Here is a 17,203-nt window from a genome sequence, read left to right as displayed (position 1 = left end):
GTCTTTTGAACTCGTCATAGGGCACAGGCAAGGTAACTCAATAATCTGTTGACATTATATGCTTTAAAACAATTCAGAGACTTTTTTTTGCCATTAAATGGACAATATTTTGAATGGAAAGTGTTCAAAGCAAATGTGTACATCTTCTTATGGATGGCTGAATAGGTTGACTTGTTGCCACCAGGATGTCACGTGCCTCTGAGGCAGGTGCTTTGCTGCCATCATGTGGCTCACTACAGTTGAACATCTAGTATAGCATTAATATGTCTGCACATTTAAAGCAACTCTTTAAGCCCAAGAGCTATTTTAATGTCAAAAGTCTCCCTCCATGTCATCATAGCTCTGTTCAGGTAAAATGGGCCATCCGTTCAGCTAAAGTATAGCAAAACCATCATTGTGAATAAAGAAATGTGCTCTACGGTTATTTCTAATACTGTTACGTTCTGTTAAGACTTCATATACCATCCCCATGGATGGTAAGCAGTTTTGACAATTATAATATGCCCAGATAGCACATGTACATCTCTGAGATGTCTGTTTAAGATCTTTTCATCTGGGATGCATCACAATCTAATTTACATCTTCTAAACATCTAAAACAGATCATATTTATGAACGTACTTAATCAGAAACGTCTCAAAGACATCTGCTGAATGTCTGATTGACATCCGAGACATACTTATTGACATACGTCTAATAGATGTATTGCAGATGACCACACAACGTAAAAAATACGTCAACGCACACATCAAATAGACATCTGGGTGATGTACGAGTGCTTTCAGAGAATTTCTTTCCAATTGTCATTTTATGTGTAAATGTATTTTTTACTCATTACAGTTGTAATCAAATTGGTATAAATGTCTGTTAGTGTTTGTGTGAGGTGGTTGTGTGTATTTGAACACATTTACAGTATGGATGTCGCATTCATGCAATACTAATATAACACATTCAAACTTGAATTACTATTTGAGCAGTTTTAATGGAAGGAAACATCCAATTGTATCTCATAAGTCAGTTTGGCCCATTTTATCTGAAACTTAGTGGCCCATTTTAGCTGATCGCAACTAGTCTTCTTTCATAGTTTTATCAAAGAATTAGGTTGTTTTGCTAAATCACACATTTTCTTTCTTATACAGACCCTCGTGACACACTTCATAATACATAACAATTGGATGTTCAATAGTTGCTTATTTAAGAAATAATTGACAATGGACCATTGAATTATGTAAAGGATATTGAACATATTTCCAGTTTAGTAATTTGGCATGGCGGTCTTCAAGTTCTCTAGGGGGAACCCCTGGATTAAACCTCTGGAGTGGTGTGGATGACTTTTATGCTGCCTTTATGTGCTTTCTGAAGCTTCAAAGTTTTGAACCCCATTAACTGCATTGTATGGGCCTACAGAGCGGAGAAAGTCATAAACATCTGGGATGGCATGAAGGGGGTAAATGATGAGAAAATATAATTATTTTGGTGAACTATTCCTTCAAAGTAAATGGGTTTGTCTTGCTGTCCATAATGGAGGGGCTCGAGCACAGGACTGGGCTTGAGCTCTGGGATCCCATTCTTTTCTTTAAACATTGGCACACACAACTGAAATCAATGAAATGTCTGTCTATTCATATTTTCACAACATGACAGAGAACTGGTATCAAATGAACATGTGTGTTTTCATCTAGAAATCACTTGCAGCATCAATCCTTCACAATGACGTCACCCCCAAATTTCACAGCTCTTCGCCCCATTAATTTAGCCCTAGTGATCAAAAACAATTAGTGGATGTGGCGCTGTTTTTGTCTCCCAAAGCTCATTAGCGCACTACATGCACTGTCGAAGGGAGACGGGTGGTAAAAACAGTGGGCGCACGCGACGCGACGCATCCGAGAGCGGCAGCGAAGCGACTCTTGTCTGTCTGTCTGTCTGTCTCAGGTTAACAGAAACATCGCTTTGCATCTGAACGCGTCCCCAAGCCCTTAGCTCTGCGTTCTGGGGGAAAACTACACTCAACTGGACACCTCGGGGGACAAACTGCTCGAAAATGTTTACCTTGTTGTCGGCTATGTACTTTGTGGTGCGCGCGGCTTCGGCGCAGGTAAGACAGCGCAAGCGTAGCCTACGATGCTGCATGAATGACCGACCTCGTGAGTGCACGGTTTGAAAACAAGGTTGCATTAAAATAGCATAAACGCAAGTGAATTCCTTATATATATATATATATGGTTGCTTAAAATGTCTGTAGTAGGTTTATTTGGCATGCATTCGTCTTATTTATAATGCACGAGGTGAAAAATAAGTACGATGGGAGGGCATCGACCTCTTTTACGATGCCTTGTGTGCAGCACCATAGTTAGCACCCGTTCTGTTGGAGGCGCTGCTCCACCCTTTCCACAGCATGTTATGCAATGTTAACTTGGCTGAAATGCCTCTGTCCCAAGCAAGGTTAAATATCGCATCAATGTCTTGGGTGATCAGTAGTGCATTGCTTTAAACGGCTCTGTATTTAAGATGATCATAACAATAGGCCTAGCAGCCTGATGCTAGAGGAAAATGAAAGTAAAATGCAAAATAATAATGCATTGTTTGTGCTTAAACTAAGAAGTCCTGGCACAGATACAAAGGTAGCCCTGGAGTCTAATAGGCGTTTTGCAGTTTATTTGTTAATCCAGCATCATTTAAAAAACTGGTTATTACTTACTTGACCCTGGGTTAGCACATCTTTTGCTCAAATATGGTCTTATAACTCAGGAATACGTCACCCGAAAGCTATCAAGCTCCAAAAAGGACAAAAGAGCTCTATAAATGTAGTACATGTGACTGGTGCACAATATTCCAAGTCTTTTAAAGCCATACGATAGCTTTGTATGAGGAACAGGCCAAATGTAAGTCACTATTCACTAAAAATCTTCCCCTCCGCCAGAGCTCACAAATCTCATTCACGGCTTACGTTCAATTACTCTTGCTCTGAACAAGCTCTATAATGACTTCAATCACATTGATGATTTTTGGGTGAGTGAATGAATCCTTTAAACGGCACCTATTATGGCATTTAAAATGTTCCTAATATTGTTTTGGGAGTCCCCAACAACCGTTTTACATGCATGCAATGACAAAAAACACTTGTGTTGTCTTATAATATGCATTTATGTTTACCTGATTTGCTCACCGACTCCCAAATGATTCGTTCAACGACTCATTTTTCCAAACCCCTCCTTTGCGTGATGCTAATCTGCGGTGATTGGTCAGATGACCCAGTCAGTTGTGATTGGTATACTCTGTGCAGAGATTGTCGGAAACAGAACGCCCATCACCGCTTTGTAGTAAAAAAATCAAAATCAGAGAAGGAATTTGAGTTGATTTATGTTAGCGATCATAGCCCAAAGTTCGGTGGTAAAAACCCAATCAGTTATTGTTTGCGTTAGCCCAACACATAAACATATTGATAAAGCGCTGCATTACTACAAGTTATTGCTCTATTCTTTATGACAACTCCAATAACATCGACAAACATTTCACATATTTCAAAAAAATTTACATTGGAGACCTAGAAGCTGCGCTGAGCGTAACTTACACAACACACACAAGTACTTATTAACATGCTAAAAAACACATAAAAGCAACAATTATTAATAATACTTACAGGTTGTGATTCGGAGGAGGAAGCTGATCCAAATAAACTTGGTACTGAACCTTCCTTCAGTATCAACCGCTCGCTGAATCCACACTTGAAAGCGTTCATGTTCGTAAAGCAATGGTCATTAAAATGAGGTGAACACAGCACAAGGTTCGGGCTATACTTGTGTGGTATAGTTGTAAATATAAACTCTAGCCACTGATTCTTCACATGCTCGTCCCTGGGCAGTGAAAAAAAGGTCGCGTTTGATACGCACTTCAGAACACAGCGTCATGTTGTCGACATGATGTTTTCAAGTTTTCCCTGGTGTCTGCGCACGCAATGAGTGGGCGCGGCCAATTTGATAATTTTTCGTCTTGACGTCACAACGGAAAGGAAAATGACTCACTGGAAGAACGATTCATTAAATTGACTCAGAGTCGACTCCTACTTTTGAGAGACAATAACCTTTTTTACGGTGAACTTTCATATATAAAACTTTGCAGGATGTTTTTGTTCACTTAAATCTGTGTTACACTCTACATGAAAGGTAATTTTCAAAATTCCATAATAGGTGCCCTTTAAGAGTGCTAACCCCCTGTCAAACGTATAAAAGTGGCCTTAACCCAGGTTTAAAAAATATCTTAAACTAGGATTAAGCAAAGTGTGAAATGCCTATGGAACAGCTCAACTAGATTAAAGGTATATATCACACAAACTCAGTGGTGGATAAAGTACTGATTATTTTTTTAAGAGTAAATAAGTGGTTTGGTGAAAAGCTGATCAAGTAATTGCGTTACAAATTACTTTATTTTATATAGTAAATACACTTCCATTTTTAGAGCACTAAGACATTTTTGTTCTTTTTATTTTTACAATTTCTTTCATTTAAAATAATGCCCAATTCCCACTACTTAGTAGATCCTCGCGGTGGCACGGTTATTCACCTCAATCCGGGTGGCGGAGGACAAGACCCAGTTGTCTCCACTTCTGAGGCCGTCAATCCGCGCATCTTATCACGTGGCTCGAGACTCACAGCATGTGGAGGCTCATGCTACTCTCAGAGAACCACGCACAACTTACCACGCGTCCCATTGAGAGCAAGAACCCCTAATCGTGACCACGAGAAAGTTACCCTATGTGACTCTACCCTCCATAGCAACCGGGCCAATTTGGTTGCTTAGGAGACCTGGCTGGAGTCACTTAGCACACGATTCGAACTCGCGACTCCAGGGGTGGAGCAACCCAGGCCCCCAGATATTTTTGTTCTTGAAGTAAATTGATGCTTCCTTTCACCAAGGAGGCATTGAATTGATCAAAAATACTGCCAAAATCATGAATTGCAAATTATTATTACGGAGGCATTTTTCCAGAGGCATTTTTTGCCCCCGTATTTTGAATTTTGGGGATATTTTTGTTAATTTCGGTGTTATTTTTGCCCTGTTCATTTCTGAGACTATTGGCATTGTATCTTTCTACCGTATTTAAAAGATTGTTTTAGACATATATTAGCAAATAAACAAGATAACAAACTACATTGTGTTAATGTTTGGCATAGTTAAAACACTGCCTACATTAAATACAAGTGAAGTTTGATCAGTGGTTAAACGTGTTCAGATGTTCCCTCGTACCTGAATGAAAGGCTCCTTTCCAGAATAAAATGAAATATGCAGAAAATCACTGTATTACAATTTTTGTATAGTGACAGGAAGGAAGTTCTCAGCTCTGTAGGTCCATACAATGCAAGTAAATGGTGACCAGAACTATGAAGGTCATAAAAACATACAAAGGCAGCATAAAAGTAATCCATAAGTCTCCAGTGGTTAAATCAATATCTTCAGAAGATAAATCATAGATGTGGAAAAGAAACAGATCAATATGTAAGTGCTTTTAACTATAAATCTCCACTTTCTCTTTCACATTCTTCTTCTTTTGTTTTTGGCAATTCGCCTTCTTCATGCATATCGCCACCTACTGTGCAGAGAGGGGAATTTATAGTAAAAATGTACTTAAATATTTATCTGTTTCTCACCCACACCTATCATATCACTTTAACTATTGAAGTCTTATGGATTATTTTATGCTGACTTTGAATGTTTTTCAAAGTTCTGGTGCAACTTGAACTTCAAGAGCCAATCAGGAACCTAAACCTATATGGCCAGTGCAAAGGCAGAATTTCTCAACTCGACCTTTTTATGAGCTTCTTGGCGTTTTGCCCATATATGGAATTGGTGTGGGCGTGAAGGATGAGCTGACGTCACAGATGACGTTCATGGGGAATGTGTTCGTTTCTGGTGGAGAAGAGCAACAGACTCGGAGAAGTCAACTACATATCCCAGTGTACATCTCGTTTTTATGCCACAATGCAAACCGTATGACATTTCCATTCAAGACTAGAGGTGACCCTCCGTTCAGTCCGAGTTGGAAAGCAGCAAGTCTCTGGCGCACATCTTAACCTACACAATCACGACTGAAAGATGGTGAGAAATCCGGATCCATCCATTTTAGAGCTGTAGTATATTGTAGAATGAATCATGTTGTGCATAAGATGGCGGGCTACTTTAATTTGAACACTTCTGAAGGAAATATTGATTCTGAAATATGACCTTAAGAGCTATAATATCAAAGAAATGTTGTGAATGATATTAAATGGGCATTTCCGCTGTTGTGGAGTCGGTGTAACATCGTGCAGGCGTAATTGTTTGCAGACAATCTTTGGCGCGTAAATTGTTGAATTTGTATATAATATTAACGGAATATGACATTCAAATTTCAAATGCTGAAGTTACCGTTGCTACTCTGGTCGCGTGACTCGAGTCGCTCGGAGCATCAATTGCGACCCCATCTCATTCATTCATGGTTTTATTTAAATTAATAATGTTTGTTTTACATAATCTTTTGGTTTGAAAACCTACAAAGAATGTTCCAAGACCGTTTAAAGTTGGCTCCCAAAATATTATCCAAATTAGAGCCATACACTTACGTTAGCGTAACGTTCTGGGCCCATTTTCTGAAACAAATGACGAGCAACCTCTGGACTTTGTCAAATGTGTAATTGGGCCTGCTCAACCGCTCGGAGTGGGATTCGAACCGTTGTCTCCGGCATGGAAGGGGGCGTGTTAACGAGGAAGCTACAGTCCCCAGGGCAGTTGCTAGTGCACCTGTTGAGGCCAGGGGAGTGAAGTTTACACACTGCACAGTTACTTACCAGTTGGCTACCGTTACACTCACCCCCCCCCAAACCTCACTCTTATTCACCATTGTAAACGGTCCTGCTCGACCTGCTCCGAACGGGATTCAAACCGGAGTCTCCAGCCTGGGAGGTGGGCGTGCTAACAAGGAGGCTAAAAACTACAACTTAACTGCACAGCTACCTACCAGCTGGCTACCTTTACAAATGCACTTGATTTGTGATGCCATGTCAGTTTCATTCATGCAAAATAGGTCATGGATTTTTTTTGTCTCACTTCAGGCTGAACCAATCCGAGTTTTGGTGACTGGCGCAGCTGGACAGATTGCTTATTCTCTGCTGTACAGCATTGCCAAAGGAGATGTGTTTGGCAAGGACCAGGTAAGATGGCGAATGTTTATCATTGCATATGTGTACTGTTTCACATGCTATATTTTAAAAATGGACTGTATAGAAAGAAAATGTTGTATATATAATGTGCCGCAAGCAGTAATCTAGTATTCCATTCCAAACAGAGCCGTATAGTTCTTATACTGCAAATTTTGCCAGATGTAGTAGGGCATGGCCATAATTTTAAAACTTCTCTATTTCAACTCATTTTTTGATAGCACTACCAAACATGAAGATATTTCTACACAAAATGTTATTCAAAATGCAAAATAACTATGCAAAATGTACATTTACTACAATATTTATGAAGTAGGCTGGAAAAGTCTAGATAAACTTTGATCTTGGTTTGTTGTCTGAAAGTTTATAGGCTCAATCGGGTCAGAAATATGCACAGAAAATTTTTCAAAAAGATAGATGGATCGAAAGATAACAAAAGAGAAAAATACAAGAAAGAGAGCTTAATTTAAAGCAAATTAAGACTACCTCAACATTAATCCAGATACATTTGAAAACAGCGTTTTCATTTTCGAAATGCTCTCCGTCCACACGGCCATTTTACATGTTTTTCATAAGTTGCCAAGTTTATATTTAACAATGCTATCAAAGTGAATATCATGCACAACAATGCTGCTACAACATGGGCCGCCATATTGATTGTTTTGGGTTGGATGATCAACAACCGTGTCACATGACTATGAATACATCATCGTGTTCAGATATCTCCATTTTCACTCTCTACGCTACAACTTGAAACATTTTCAAATGTATCCACTTGGGAGAGCGATTTCTGAAAGCTCCGTCAAAAGGGGCATCTTAGTGTGAACGGAAGGCCAAAACTTTGGGGGGAAAAAAGATACGTTTATAAAAGAAGGCCTATTGTGGGTTTGTTTACATTTGAATTTTTGAATCTGTAGGCGTTTAAATAGTCTTGACCTGTTTGAACATTCCATCAATGTAAGTTTATGGGATTTTTCGCAGATTGGAATGTCCGTTGTACAAAAAAAAAAAAAAAGTAATCCGTTTGAAAATTCAAAGCAACACAAGTCAGAACAGACTGAAGGTCTGTGCCAAATTTTGTAGATGTTGCTTGAAAGCTCTGGGAGGAGTTACTGTTTATAATTTTGGTCTTTAAGGAATTTAGAAAAACATAAAATAATGTCTGTATAATAAGATGACCAGTTGTTTGCCAACAGTGTAGCATACTACTGAAACATCGCATAAGTATATTCCAATGTTAACACGGCCTGTTTTGTGGCTGATGCTTTGTAACGTATTTTGTTTCTTTTCATTCAGCCCATCATCCTGGTTCTGTTAGATATCACTCCGATGTTGCCTGTGCTGGATGGCGTTGTCATGGAACTGCAGGATTGTGCTCTTCCACTTCTGAGGGGTGAGGGTTGCAATTCATGTGCCTGATCCCAGATCTGTTTCCCTCTTTTCCATAAATTTACAATTTAAAGCTTTATTTTTTTTGTCCTTTTTGGAGCTTTAATGAAGTTGTCACTATGAACTAAGCAGCGTAAAGGAGATTATTCAGAATGTCTCGTTTTGTATTCCAAGGGAAATAAGAGCATCTGTGTTTGGAATGACACCAGGGGAGTAAATAATGTCAGAATCTTCATTTTTGGGTGAAATATTCTTTAAATCCTCTTTAAAAGAAATCAATTCAGCGATAGAGTGCCTGACAGAATGAATGAAGAAAATTATCTTTTAATTAATTTTGACCTTATGAGCCTTTGATATCAAAATCAGGTTGGGGAAGATATGGCTGGACCAGTTGTCAATGGACTCCAGTGAAAACCGGTTTAACTGGCTCATCTCTCTCTCTCATTTGGTTTATTTATAGTCAAGCTCTATCCACATCTTGAATGTGTTAAATGCACAAGAGCAAGCATGAGACTGCAGAATAGCACTGCAGAATCAATGCAGAATGAGTGTTTGGGACACTGTTTTTGATGAGCGGGGAGGTGTGACTAGCCTCAAGTCATCTTATTGGCTTAAACTGTAGGATGCTGTTCATAGTCAGGAACCAATCAGAAACTTGGTGACACAACAGGGGGGGTTGGAGGGGAGGAGTCCAAAGAACAAGTTCTATCGCAAAAGCTGAGCTTTGGTTGAAGGTCCACTCTGATAAATAGACTGTCATTCTGAAGATTATCAATGCAATAAGCCATTTCAGGAAATATTGACAGCCTGATAAATGATTTATGGCCATGAGAGATGAAAGCATTAGGAGATAATGTGAGCACATCCTCTGGAGATATTTTAGTATAGGTACAATTGTAAAAAAAAATTTAGTGTGTGCACTTTAGGTGATTGGACCATGATAGGAGCGAATTATGTCACTCGTTCAATCACATACTGTCCTTTCTTGCTTGCTAAAACTAAATTGTACTTTGGTTTAAAACTTGTGTTTCCTTTGACCCTAGAACAGTGGTTTGCAATTTGTTTTTTTTAGGTCCCTTTGTAGAATGCTTACCTCCCCAATAATTATCATCATAATCATATTTCTTTGAATGCTAATCAGTATTGAGTTGCTATAAAATTGCTACTTTTTGGCACTACTTACAGTGGCTAGAAAAAGTATGCGAACCCTTTGGAGTTAGCTGGTTTTCTGCATTAATTGGTCCTAAAATGTGATCTCATCTTCATCAAAGTCACGAGTATAGATAAACACAATGTGCTAAAGCTAACAACACCTCTTTCATCTCTTTGTTGAACGCATCCCATTAAAAATGCACAGTGCTGTGGAAAAAGTAAGTGAACCCTTGGATTTAATAACTAGCTTTTGTTGATGCCATTAGCCTAGTGGTTCACATACTTTTTCTAACCTACACTGTTAAAGATAAATTTTAATGCATTATAAACAATTTTTCTTTTGAGAAAATAGCTTTAAAAAGACAAAGTCATACTGCTTTGCATAGTATCCCATTATAGTGAATGAAACATCATTCGGTTTTGGCATGTAGTGTCAACGCACCAGATTTGAATTTGTGGTCACAAATGAGATTTTTAGGGCAGTCAACTGTAAATATGGTTACAATGTTCAGTAAATCATGTATAAAATAGTCTGTAAAGATCCTATGTTAGTCTCTTTGTCATTCTGTACCCCCTTGTTTCTCTCTATTTCCCTCCACAGAGGTTATTCCCACTGATAAAGTTGAGGTGGGCTTTAAAGATCTTGATGCTGCCATCCTGGTGGGCTCTATGCCCAGAAAAGAGGGCATGGAGAGGAAGGACCTGCTGAAGGCTAACGTGGCCATTTTTAAAACCCAAGGTGAAGCACTGGAAAAGTATGCCAAGAAGACTGTCAAGGTGAAAACTAAATTCAACCATTAATGCTGCATTGCACACATCTGTTTATGTAAGACTAAAGTTGTTAAACACGGAACATTAAAATTCCTCACAGGCTAAACTTTAATCTGGCTGAGGATTTTTTTTTTTCTGTTAAATAATTTGTACCTTACAATAGGGTTCCTGAAGTAAATATCTTTCTCTCTATATATATATATATATATATATATATATATATATATATGGTACTGATTTTTAACATACAACAGTTATTGAATATATAGGCTATAAATATTTTTTTCCTTAGGTGCTGGTTGTTGGAAACCCAGCCAACACCAACTGTTTGATTGCCTCCAAATCTGCTCCCTCCATTCCTAAGGAGAACTTCTCCTGTCTGACCCGTCTGGACCATAACAGGGCTCGCTCTCAGGTCTAAAACCCATTGTCTTTTTCCCTTTCAGTCAATACTCTTAAACTGTGTCTGTATGAGCTTTGTGTTTCCTGAGGCACAGGTAACTTGAGCTTTTCTTTAATTTCCATCGCAGTGGCTACATTTTGCAAGCAATAAAAATTAAGTGACATATTGTGAATATTGCAATAATTTTAATGCACTTGGATATTACCCTTCCTACAGACCTCATTGTTTGACTAGTTAATTTTTTTTATTTAGTGAAAAACAGTGTTGAAAACATGCTTTGATTTTTTATTTTTTTTTAATAGATTTTTATTGTATTTTAGATTTTGCTTTAATCCCAAAAATGACAATTCTCATCATTTACTCACCCTCATGCCATCCCAGATGTGTATGACATTCATCTGCTGAACACAAACGAAGATTTTTTTAAAGAATATTTCAGCTCTGTAGGTCCATACAATGCAAGTGAATGGTGGCCAGAGCTTCGCTACCCGCTAAAATGCAGGACAACACGTGTCCCTTATGGGATAAAATACTGGACAGATCAGCTAAAACGGGACCATTGTAAACCCTAGCAGCAATAAACATAGCATATGCCACGTCTCTTGTATTTAAGCCATTGACAAATATAATATTTGATACTGCCCTCATGAAAACATCAATTGCATTTTTATTTTTTTTGAAAATGCTGAAATGTTACACCATGTACACTTACTATCCTGTCAAAATGCATTTATTTCCATCTTGGTAAAGAAAACAAATAATGTGTAACAATATAATGCCTTGCACAGTATAAAGATAGAAATGCACTAAAATAGCACAAATTCAAGTAACATTAAATGTTTTCCAAAGTCTAAGTGGGAGGTTGACTTATTGAAAGTAGTCATCCCCATAGGTTGAGTATTCATTCATAATTTCATTCATTTCATATTTCTATATTCATACATTTACATTTTTAAATATTAATCTCATAAAAAAATATACATTTGCAACTGCTGTGTAAATACATTAATTCCAGCTCGGTGAGAATACACATCATTTCCACTTCAGATGTAGCTTCTGTGCCACCTTTGCTGTGTAAAGATGGATTTAGTCCCCATAGGTTTAGTATTCATTGCAATGGGCATTAAATCTCTTAAACACTCATCCTCTGCGATATTAATCTGCCGGTAGACTGACAATCCGCTTTGTTGCAGCTATCGTGAAGCTGCATTCATGATTCACGTTTATAAGAAGAAACTGTTAGTTCTTCCTCCAGGTAGCTTTGTGTTGGTAAATGTCCATTTGTGAGTGCATGCCCTTAGCTCATTGTCAACTTTCCTCCGTGCCTATAGGTGGCGATGCGTGTTGGCGTTTCCTCTGACAGTGTGAAGAACGTGATTATCTGGGGAAATCACTCCTCTACTCAGTACCCAGATGTCCACCACGCTACAGTGAACAATCACGGCAAGGAGATGGCAGCTTTAGATGCCGTAAATGACGAAAGCTGGCTGAAGGGTGACTTTATCTCCGTAAGTCAAAGATCTTGGCACTATACTTTGGCCTTTATAGCTTCATTTTAGTGTTTAGTGTTCAGTTAGTCTTTTCAATTATCTATAATGGTTGGTTCTTTATCAGACGGTGCAGCAGAGAGGTGCAGCTGTCATCAAGGCCAGGAAGCTCTCCAGCGCCATGTCAGCTGCCAAAGCCATCTGTGACCACATGAGAGACATCTGGTTCGGCACTCCTGAAGTGAGTCTGGACATCCACAAGTACTTTACACATGCCATGAGTGTCCGGAATTCCAGTTTTGCAAAGGAATATTTACAGTCACTGTAGAAAAGAAAGGCTAAAATGCAATTGATTTTGTACCCGAATTGATATCAGCCTGGTACTTTTTGTCGCTAGAATGCAGTAGATCCTCAAAAAGGGTCAAATGCCAACATCTTGTAGTCAACAGACTATTGAGTGCTAAATATCTCTTTCTCTGTCTCTGATCAGGGCGAGTGGGTGTCTATGGGCGTCTTTTCATCTGGTAATTCCTATGGAGTTCCTGATGACCTCATGTACTCTTTCCCGGTTATGATCAAGGTTTGTTTTCATCATAACTGACTTCCTAAAACCATTCCTAAACCAACAACTCACCCCATAAAAGTGGGTATGTGTACAGATTTTAATTTCTTGGAAAAATAACTATTTGTGACCAGTGTTGGGCGTAATCCAATTACAAAATAATGTGTTACTTTAGTCTTAATTCATTATTTTGCCAAGAAAAGTAGTGTAATGGATTACCTTTTTAATTTCTTGTAATCAGATTAGTTACTGGCTTCAAATTAATTTAATTACTTTTAAGTACGCTATAGGGTTATGCTTATTTCGAATATATTATTTATGTAGAATTCATGCATTGTGGTGCCGTAATGAGTCATAGTACAGGAGAAATGTGAGTGTAAGACTTGTTTGTAACAATGAACAAAAAGAATTAAAGACATTATTTAGAATTTGTTGAGCTGAAAAGTGTTTTTGAAAGTAACTTAAAAGTAATGAGTAATCTGATTACAGTTTTGGCGAAATAATTAGATCTTTTGTAGTGGATTATTATTTTGAAATGACCGAACACTGTTTGCTTGAAGTACTGTACCACCATGTTTTTACGAGTCTCAGTCAGCACGTGTCAGTAATGCCTCCTACACACTACACGACTTTCAAAGACGTTGGATTGTGGTGCCGTTCATATTACACAACTGTCTGTCTTGTCATGGAAGATCGTAGCTTTTTCAAATTACATGAGGAATCGGCGACAGGGGTGAACACATTGCAAGGCTATTGATGAATCCCCTACGACTCTGTCTGGACTCCAAATTACGTTTCACAACAGATTACACACGAGAAGTGATACGAAAAATATGCATGATCATTACGTTATGCATTTCAGAATATGATGTGTGTGTTTTTAATCACCTGTACATAATGTGTAAACGCATCATATATTTTATTGCTTACAATATGAAAAGTCTTACTCCACCCGGTTGTGGTACAGTTCGGAGGAAACGTCAGATATTCACTGGTGCTCCTGCCAATGTTCCAATAATTTTTCCTCCATTTCTTTGGTCCAATGAGACTTTATTGATACCGTAGCCATGCTAGTTGATGTTCTGTTGCAGGTACCTCAGTACTCCTACTGAAACTTCCCGTGCCCCGTTTCTTGCTCTCTCTCATTGGCTGTAGGTTAACGCTGTGGCTGTATTCAGTCAAAACACATTTCACATTGTGCGATTTGGAATCACTGACAGGTCCAGATATTTAACATCCTAGATATCGGTGATGCCTCGGCGATGTGTCAGCGCTCGCATCTTTGGTAGTTCATCATGGGAGCGAACTCTGATTTGCCTACGATTTCAGGCTTTTGTCGGCGATCTCCACAAAATTGTCGACAAGCGAAAATTGGGCTTAAAATCGTGTGGTGTAAAAACACACTACACGACATAAGCGCACGTTATACAGGCGACGCCACCAAAGTGAAATACTCCAAAAAATTACTTTTATTCGTACGTTTTTGTTTTTTGATTTTTCAGTTGTTTCTTAGGCTGAGAGTCTCAGAATCGAATTATCATAATCTACACTGGCGGCCAAAAGTTTAGAATAATGTACAGATTTAGCTGTTTCTGAAAGAAATTGGTACTTTAATTCACCAAAGTGGTGAATTAAAAGACAAAGGACAACTGTCTCTAACAAGGACAGAAAGAGATGTGGAAGACCAGATGTACAACTAAACACTCAGGGGTGCTTTATGGGAAGAATTGTAAGGAAAAAGCCACTTTTGAAACAGAAAAAAAAAAAAAGTTCGAGTGGGCAAAGAAACACAGACATTGGACAACAGATAATTGGAAAAGAGTGTTATGGATCTTAAGCCCATTGAGCTTTTGTGGGATCAGTTAGACTGTAAGGTGCGTGAGAAGTGCCCAACAAGACAGTCACATCTATGGCAAGTGCTACAGGAAGTGTGGGGTGAAAGGTCACCTGAGTATCTGGACAAACTGACAGCTAGAATAACAAGATCTGCAAAGGTGTCATTGCTGCACGTCATGTGAAGGATTTTTAGATGAGAACTCTTTGAAGTATTTTAAGAAGTTCTGAAAACTTTTTCAAATTGTAATAGTAATTTGTCACGTTATTAACGTCCTGACTGTACATTGTGATAATGTAAAAAGTACCAATTTCTTTCCATAAGAGCAAAATCTGTGCATTATTGCAAACTTTTGGCTGCCGGTGTAAATAGTTTAAAAATGTGTAAATCTTCTTTACATTGATGCCAAACATTTGACCCTCCTTGTTTTTTTGTCGAGTTATAAACCTTTAATTTTGGGTATGCCACTGAAACAGGAAATCTTTAAAACACCTTCAGAGCTTAAAGTGTTAATTATATGAATTTATATATAAAAATATTAAATGTCAATATTATAATTTAAATAATTGTTGGTGTTTGTGTGTATGTGTGTGTGTATATATTTATATATATATTTTTTTTTTTTTATTTTTTATCATTTATATATTGAATTATTTTGTTTAATGATCTTTCTCTGCAAATTTTGATGTGATTAATATGCATATGTAATTCATCATACATTTGTATCGAATGACTTCCCTAAAAAAATTACTCATACCATATATAGTTTTGGTCATACCGCCCTCCACAAATGCACCCATAAAACAGTCTTTACTGACCACTAAATGTGTTCCTAGCTGAAATCACATCACTGGGTCTAAATGTTAAAGTTTCTATTGCAATACTCAGCATTTCTGTGTGTGTCTGTGTGAACCCCAACAGAATAAGACCTGGAAGGTGGCTGACGGACTTGCCATCAACGATTTTTCCCGTGGAAAGATGGATGCCACCGCCGCTGAGCTGGTAGATGAGAGAGATACGGCACTCACCTTCCTCGGGGCGTGACTCGATGTCACCTCAACAACGCGGCAGACGCTTGACACTTCCAAGTCCCCAAATTCCCGACTGTAATGTCCTGTAGATTCCATAGCTGACGTGTGTGTGGATGAAAGTCTATGTATGTATGTATGTATGTATGTGTGTGTGTGTGTGTGTGCGCGCACGCACCACTTTACAAGTTATTAATGAAACTAGAAATGTCTGCAATGCAACTTTTCCTCTATTTTGAGTGCCTGGGGCAAAACCTGAAGGTGAAATTGTCCATTGATTCAAATACGCACATAGTTGTCCTAACCAAATTAACAATAATTTGTCATCCAACAATAAAAGACCACATGAAAATGAATATCTGTTGTGCACTTGGATTATGTGTCATTCTCAAACAAAAACAGATGCTACTAAGTGGATATGTGGATTCAGGAAGAAAGGAAAATAGGTATTTTACACTTTTAAATGTACATGGGATTCCTGCAAGATCACATCTATAGATATTTAAAAATGGAGATCCATACAAAAGTTATTTTGAAGCCAAACCAGTTTACTTGAATATCTAGGGTTTCAACAATCACTGAAAAACTGATACTTCTTAATTCACCTTTGAATTCAGATTTACAGGCCAACAAACGTTTTTGAAATTAAAAATGAAAAATTAATTTTTATATTGTAAATAGAAGTTTTTATTTTTTTACCCCCCTAGTTTTGCTCTATATACATATGTAATCGGTTAGATATTTCCCCGTACGTGAAATTAGTTTTTTAAAAATCCTCCGGTTATTATGGGCTGCAACTCCATGGGACCGTCTCATTTGTGAGTGTCCAAGTGGCGACCGCAAGATGCTGCTGTTTCACATATCCACACTGTGTCCGTTTACAAACGCGGTGAAAAATGGAACGGAATTCTCAGACATTTGATTGGTCGAGCCGGAACGCCTCCTGCTCTGATTGGTCCGTAAACAAACAATATTTCCACACCTCAATTTCGTGCGACACTACCGCCCTTGAAACGGCGTGCAGAGCAGTGGACGTGTGAGTATCCTCGCATGGGCTGGCAAAAATACGCAAACAGGCCTGTCTGATGTTAAGATGTGTTGCATTATAGTTGCCCAACCTCCCAAAACCCACTATCTGTACGATGTGTGCTCGTGCTTGCTTGCTAGGGCCGTTGTCCTTGAAGTTGTTGTATGGTAAAGTTCATAAAGGCTAGATAGGAGGTTGTTGTGTTACTTTGGTCCCCATGCTTTTTAATGCATATTTGGACAAGCAAACCTGGCAGTTAGGTCTGCGTGAGTTCATGGCCTCCTGTAATAGTTATCTTGGCCGTAAGGGAGAGTTCACTCAAGATACGTTGTGTGGCAGCCTGATTTTGTGCAGATTTTTC

General features: G+C 38.4%; 1 protein-coding gene across 1 annotated transcript; it reads left to right on the top strand.

Annotated features, from left to right (window-relative positions):
• Positions 1-1,884: 1,884 nt before the first annotated feature.
• On the top strand, positions 1,885-16,171 carry LOC127643773 (malate dehydrogenase, cytoplasmic-like). The gene is made up of 9 exons (XM_052126641.1): positions 1,885-2,094; positions 7,085-7,183; positions 8,486-8,582; positions 10,332-10,507; positions 10,794-10,916; positions 12,236-12,412; positions 12,519-12,632; positions 12,882-12,971; positions 15,709-16,171. Exons 1-9 carry the CDS (start codon positions 2,041-2,043, stop codon positions 15,829-15,831), a joined length of 1,053 nt encoding a protein of 350 aa, XP_051982601.1. The 5' UTR covers positions 1,885-2,040; the 3' UTR covers positions 15,832-16,171.
• The last annotated feature ends 1,032 nt before the right edge of the window (positions 16,172-17,203 follow it).

The sequence above is a fragment of the Xyrauchen texanus genome, chromosome 5 (assembly GCF_025860055.1).
Source record: "Xyrauchen texanus isolate HMW12.3.18 chromosome 5, RBS_HiC_50CHRs, whole genome shotgun sequence".
NCBI lineage: Eukaryota > Metazoa > Chordata > Actinopteri > Cypriniformes > Catostomidae > Xyrauchen > Xyrauchen texanus.
The sequence above is the reverse complement of the archived record's forward strand: the minus strand, read 5'-3'. Positions and strand labels throughout refer to the sequence as shown.

Coding starts and splice junctions, on each gene's coding strand:
- LOC127643773 (XM_052126641.1), top strand. CDS start 2,041: ATGTTTACCTTGTTGTCGGCTATGTACTTTGTGGTGCGCGCGGCTTCG. Junction 8,583..10,331: donor TGCTCTTCCACTTCTGAGGG/GTGAGGGTTGCA, acceptor TTCCCTCCACAG/AGGTTATTCCCACTGATAAA. Junction 12,413..12,518: donor TGAAGGGTGACTTTATCTCC/GTAAGTCAAAGA, acceptor GTTCTTTATCAG/ACGGTGCAGCAGAGAGGTGC.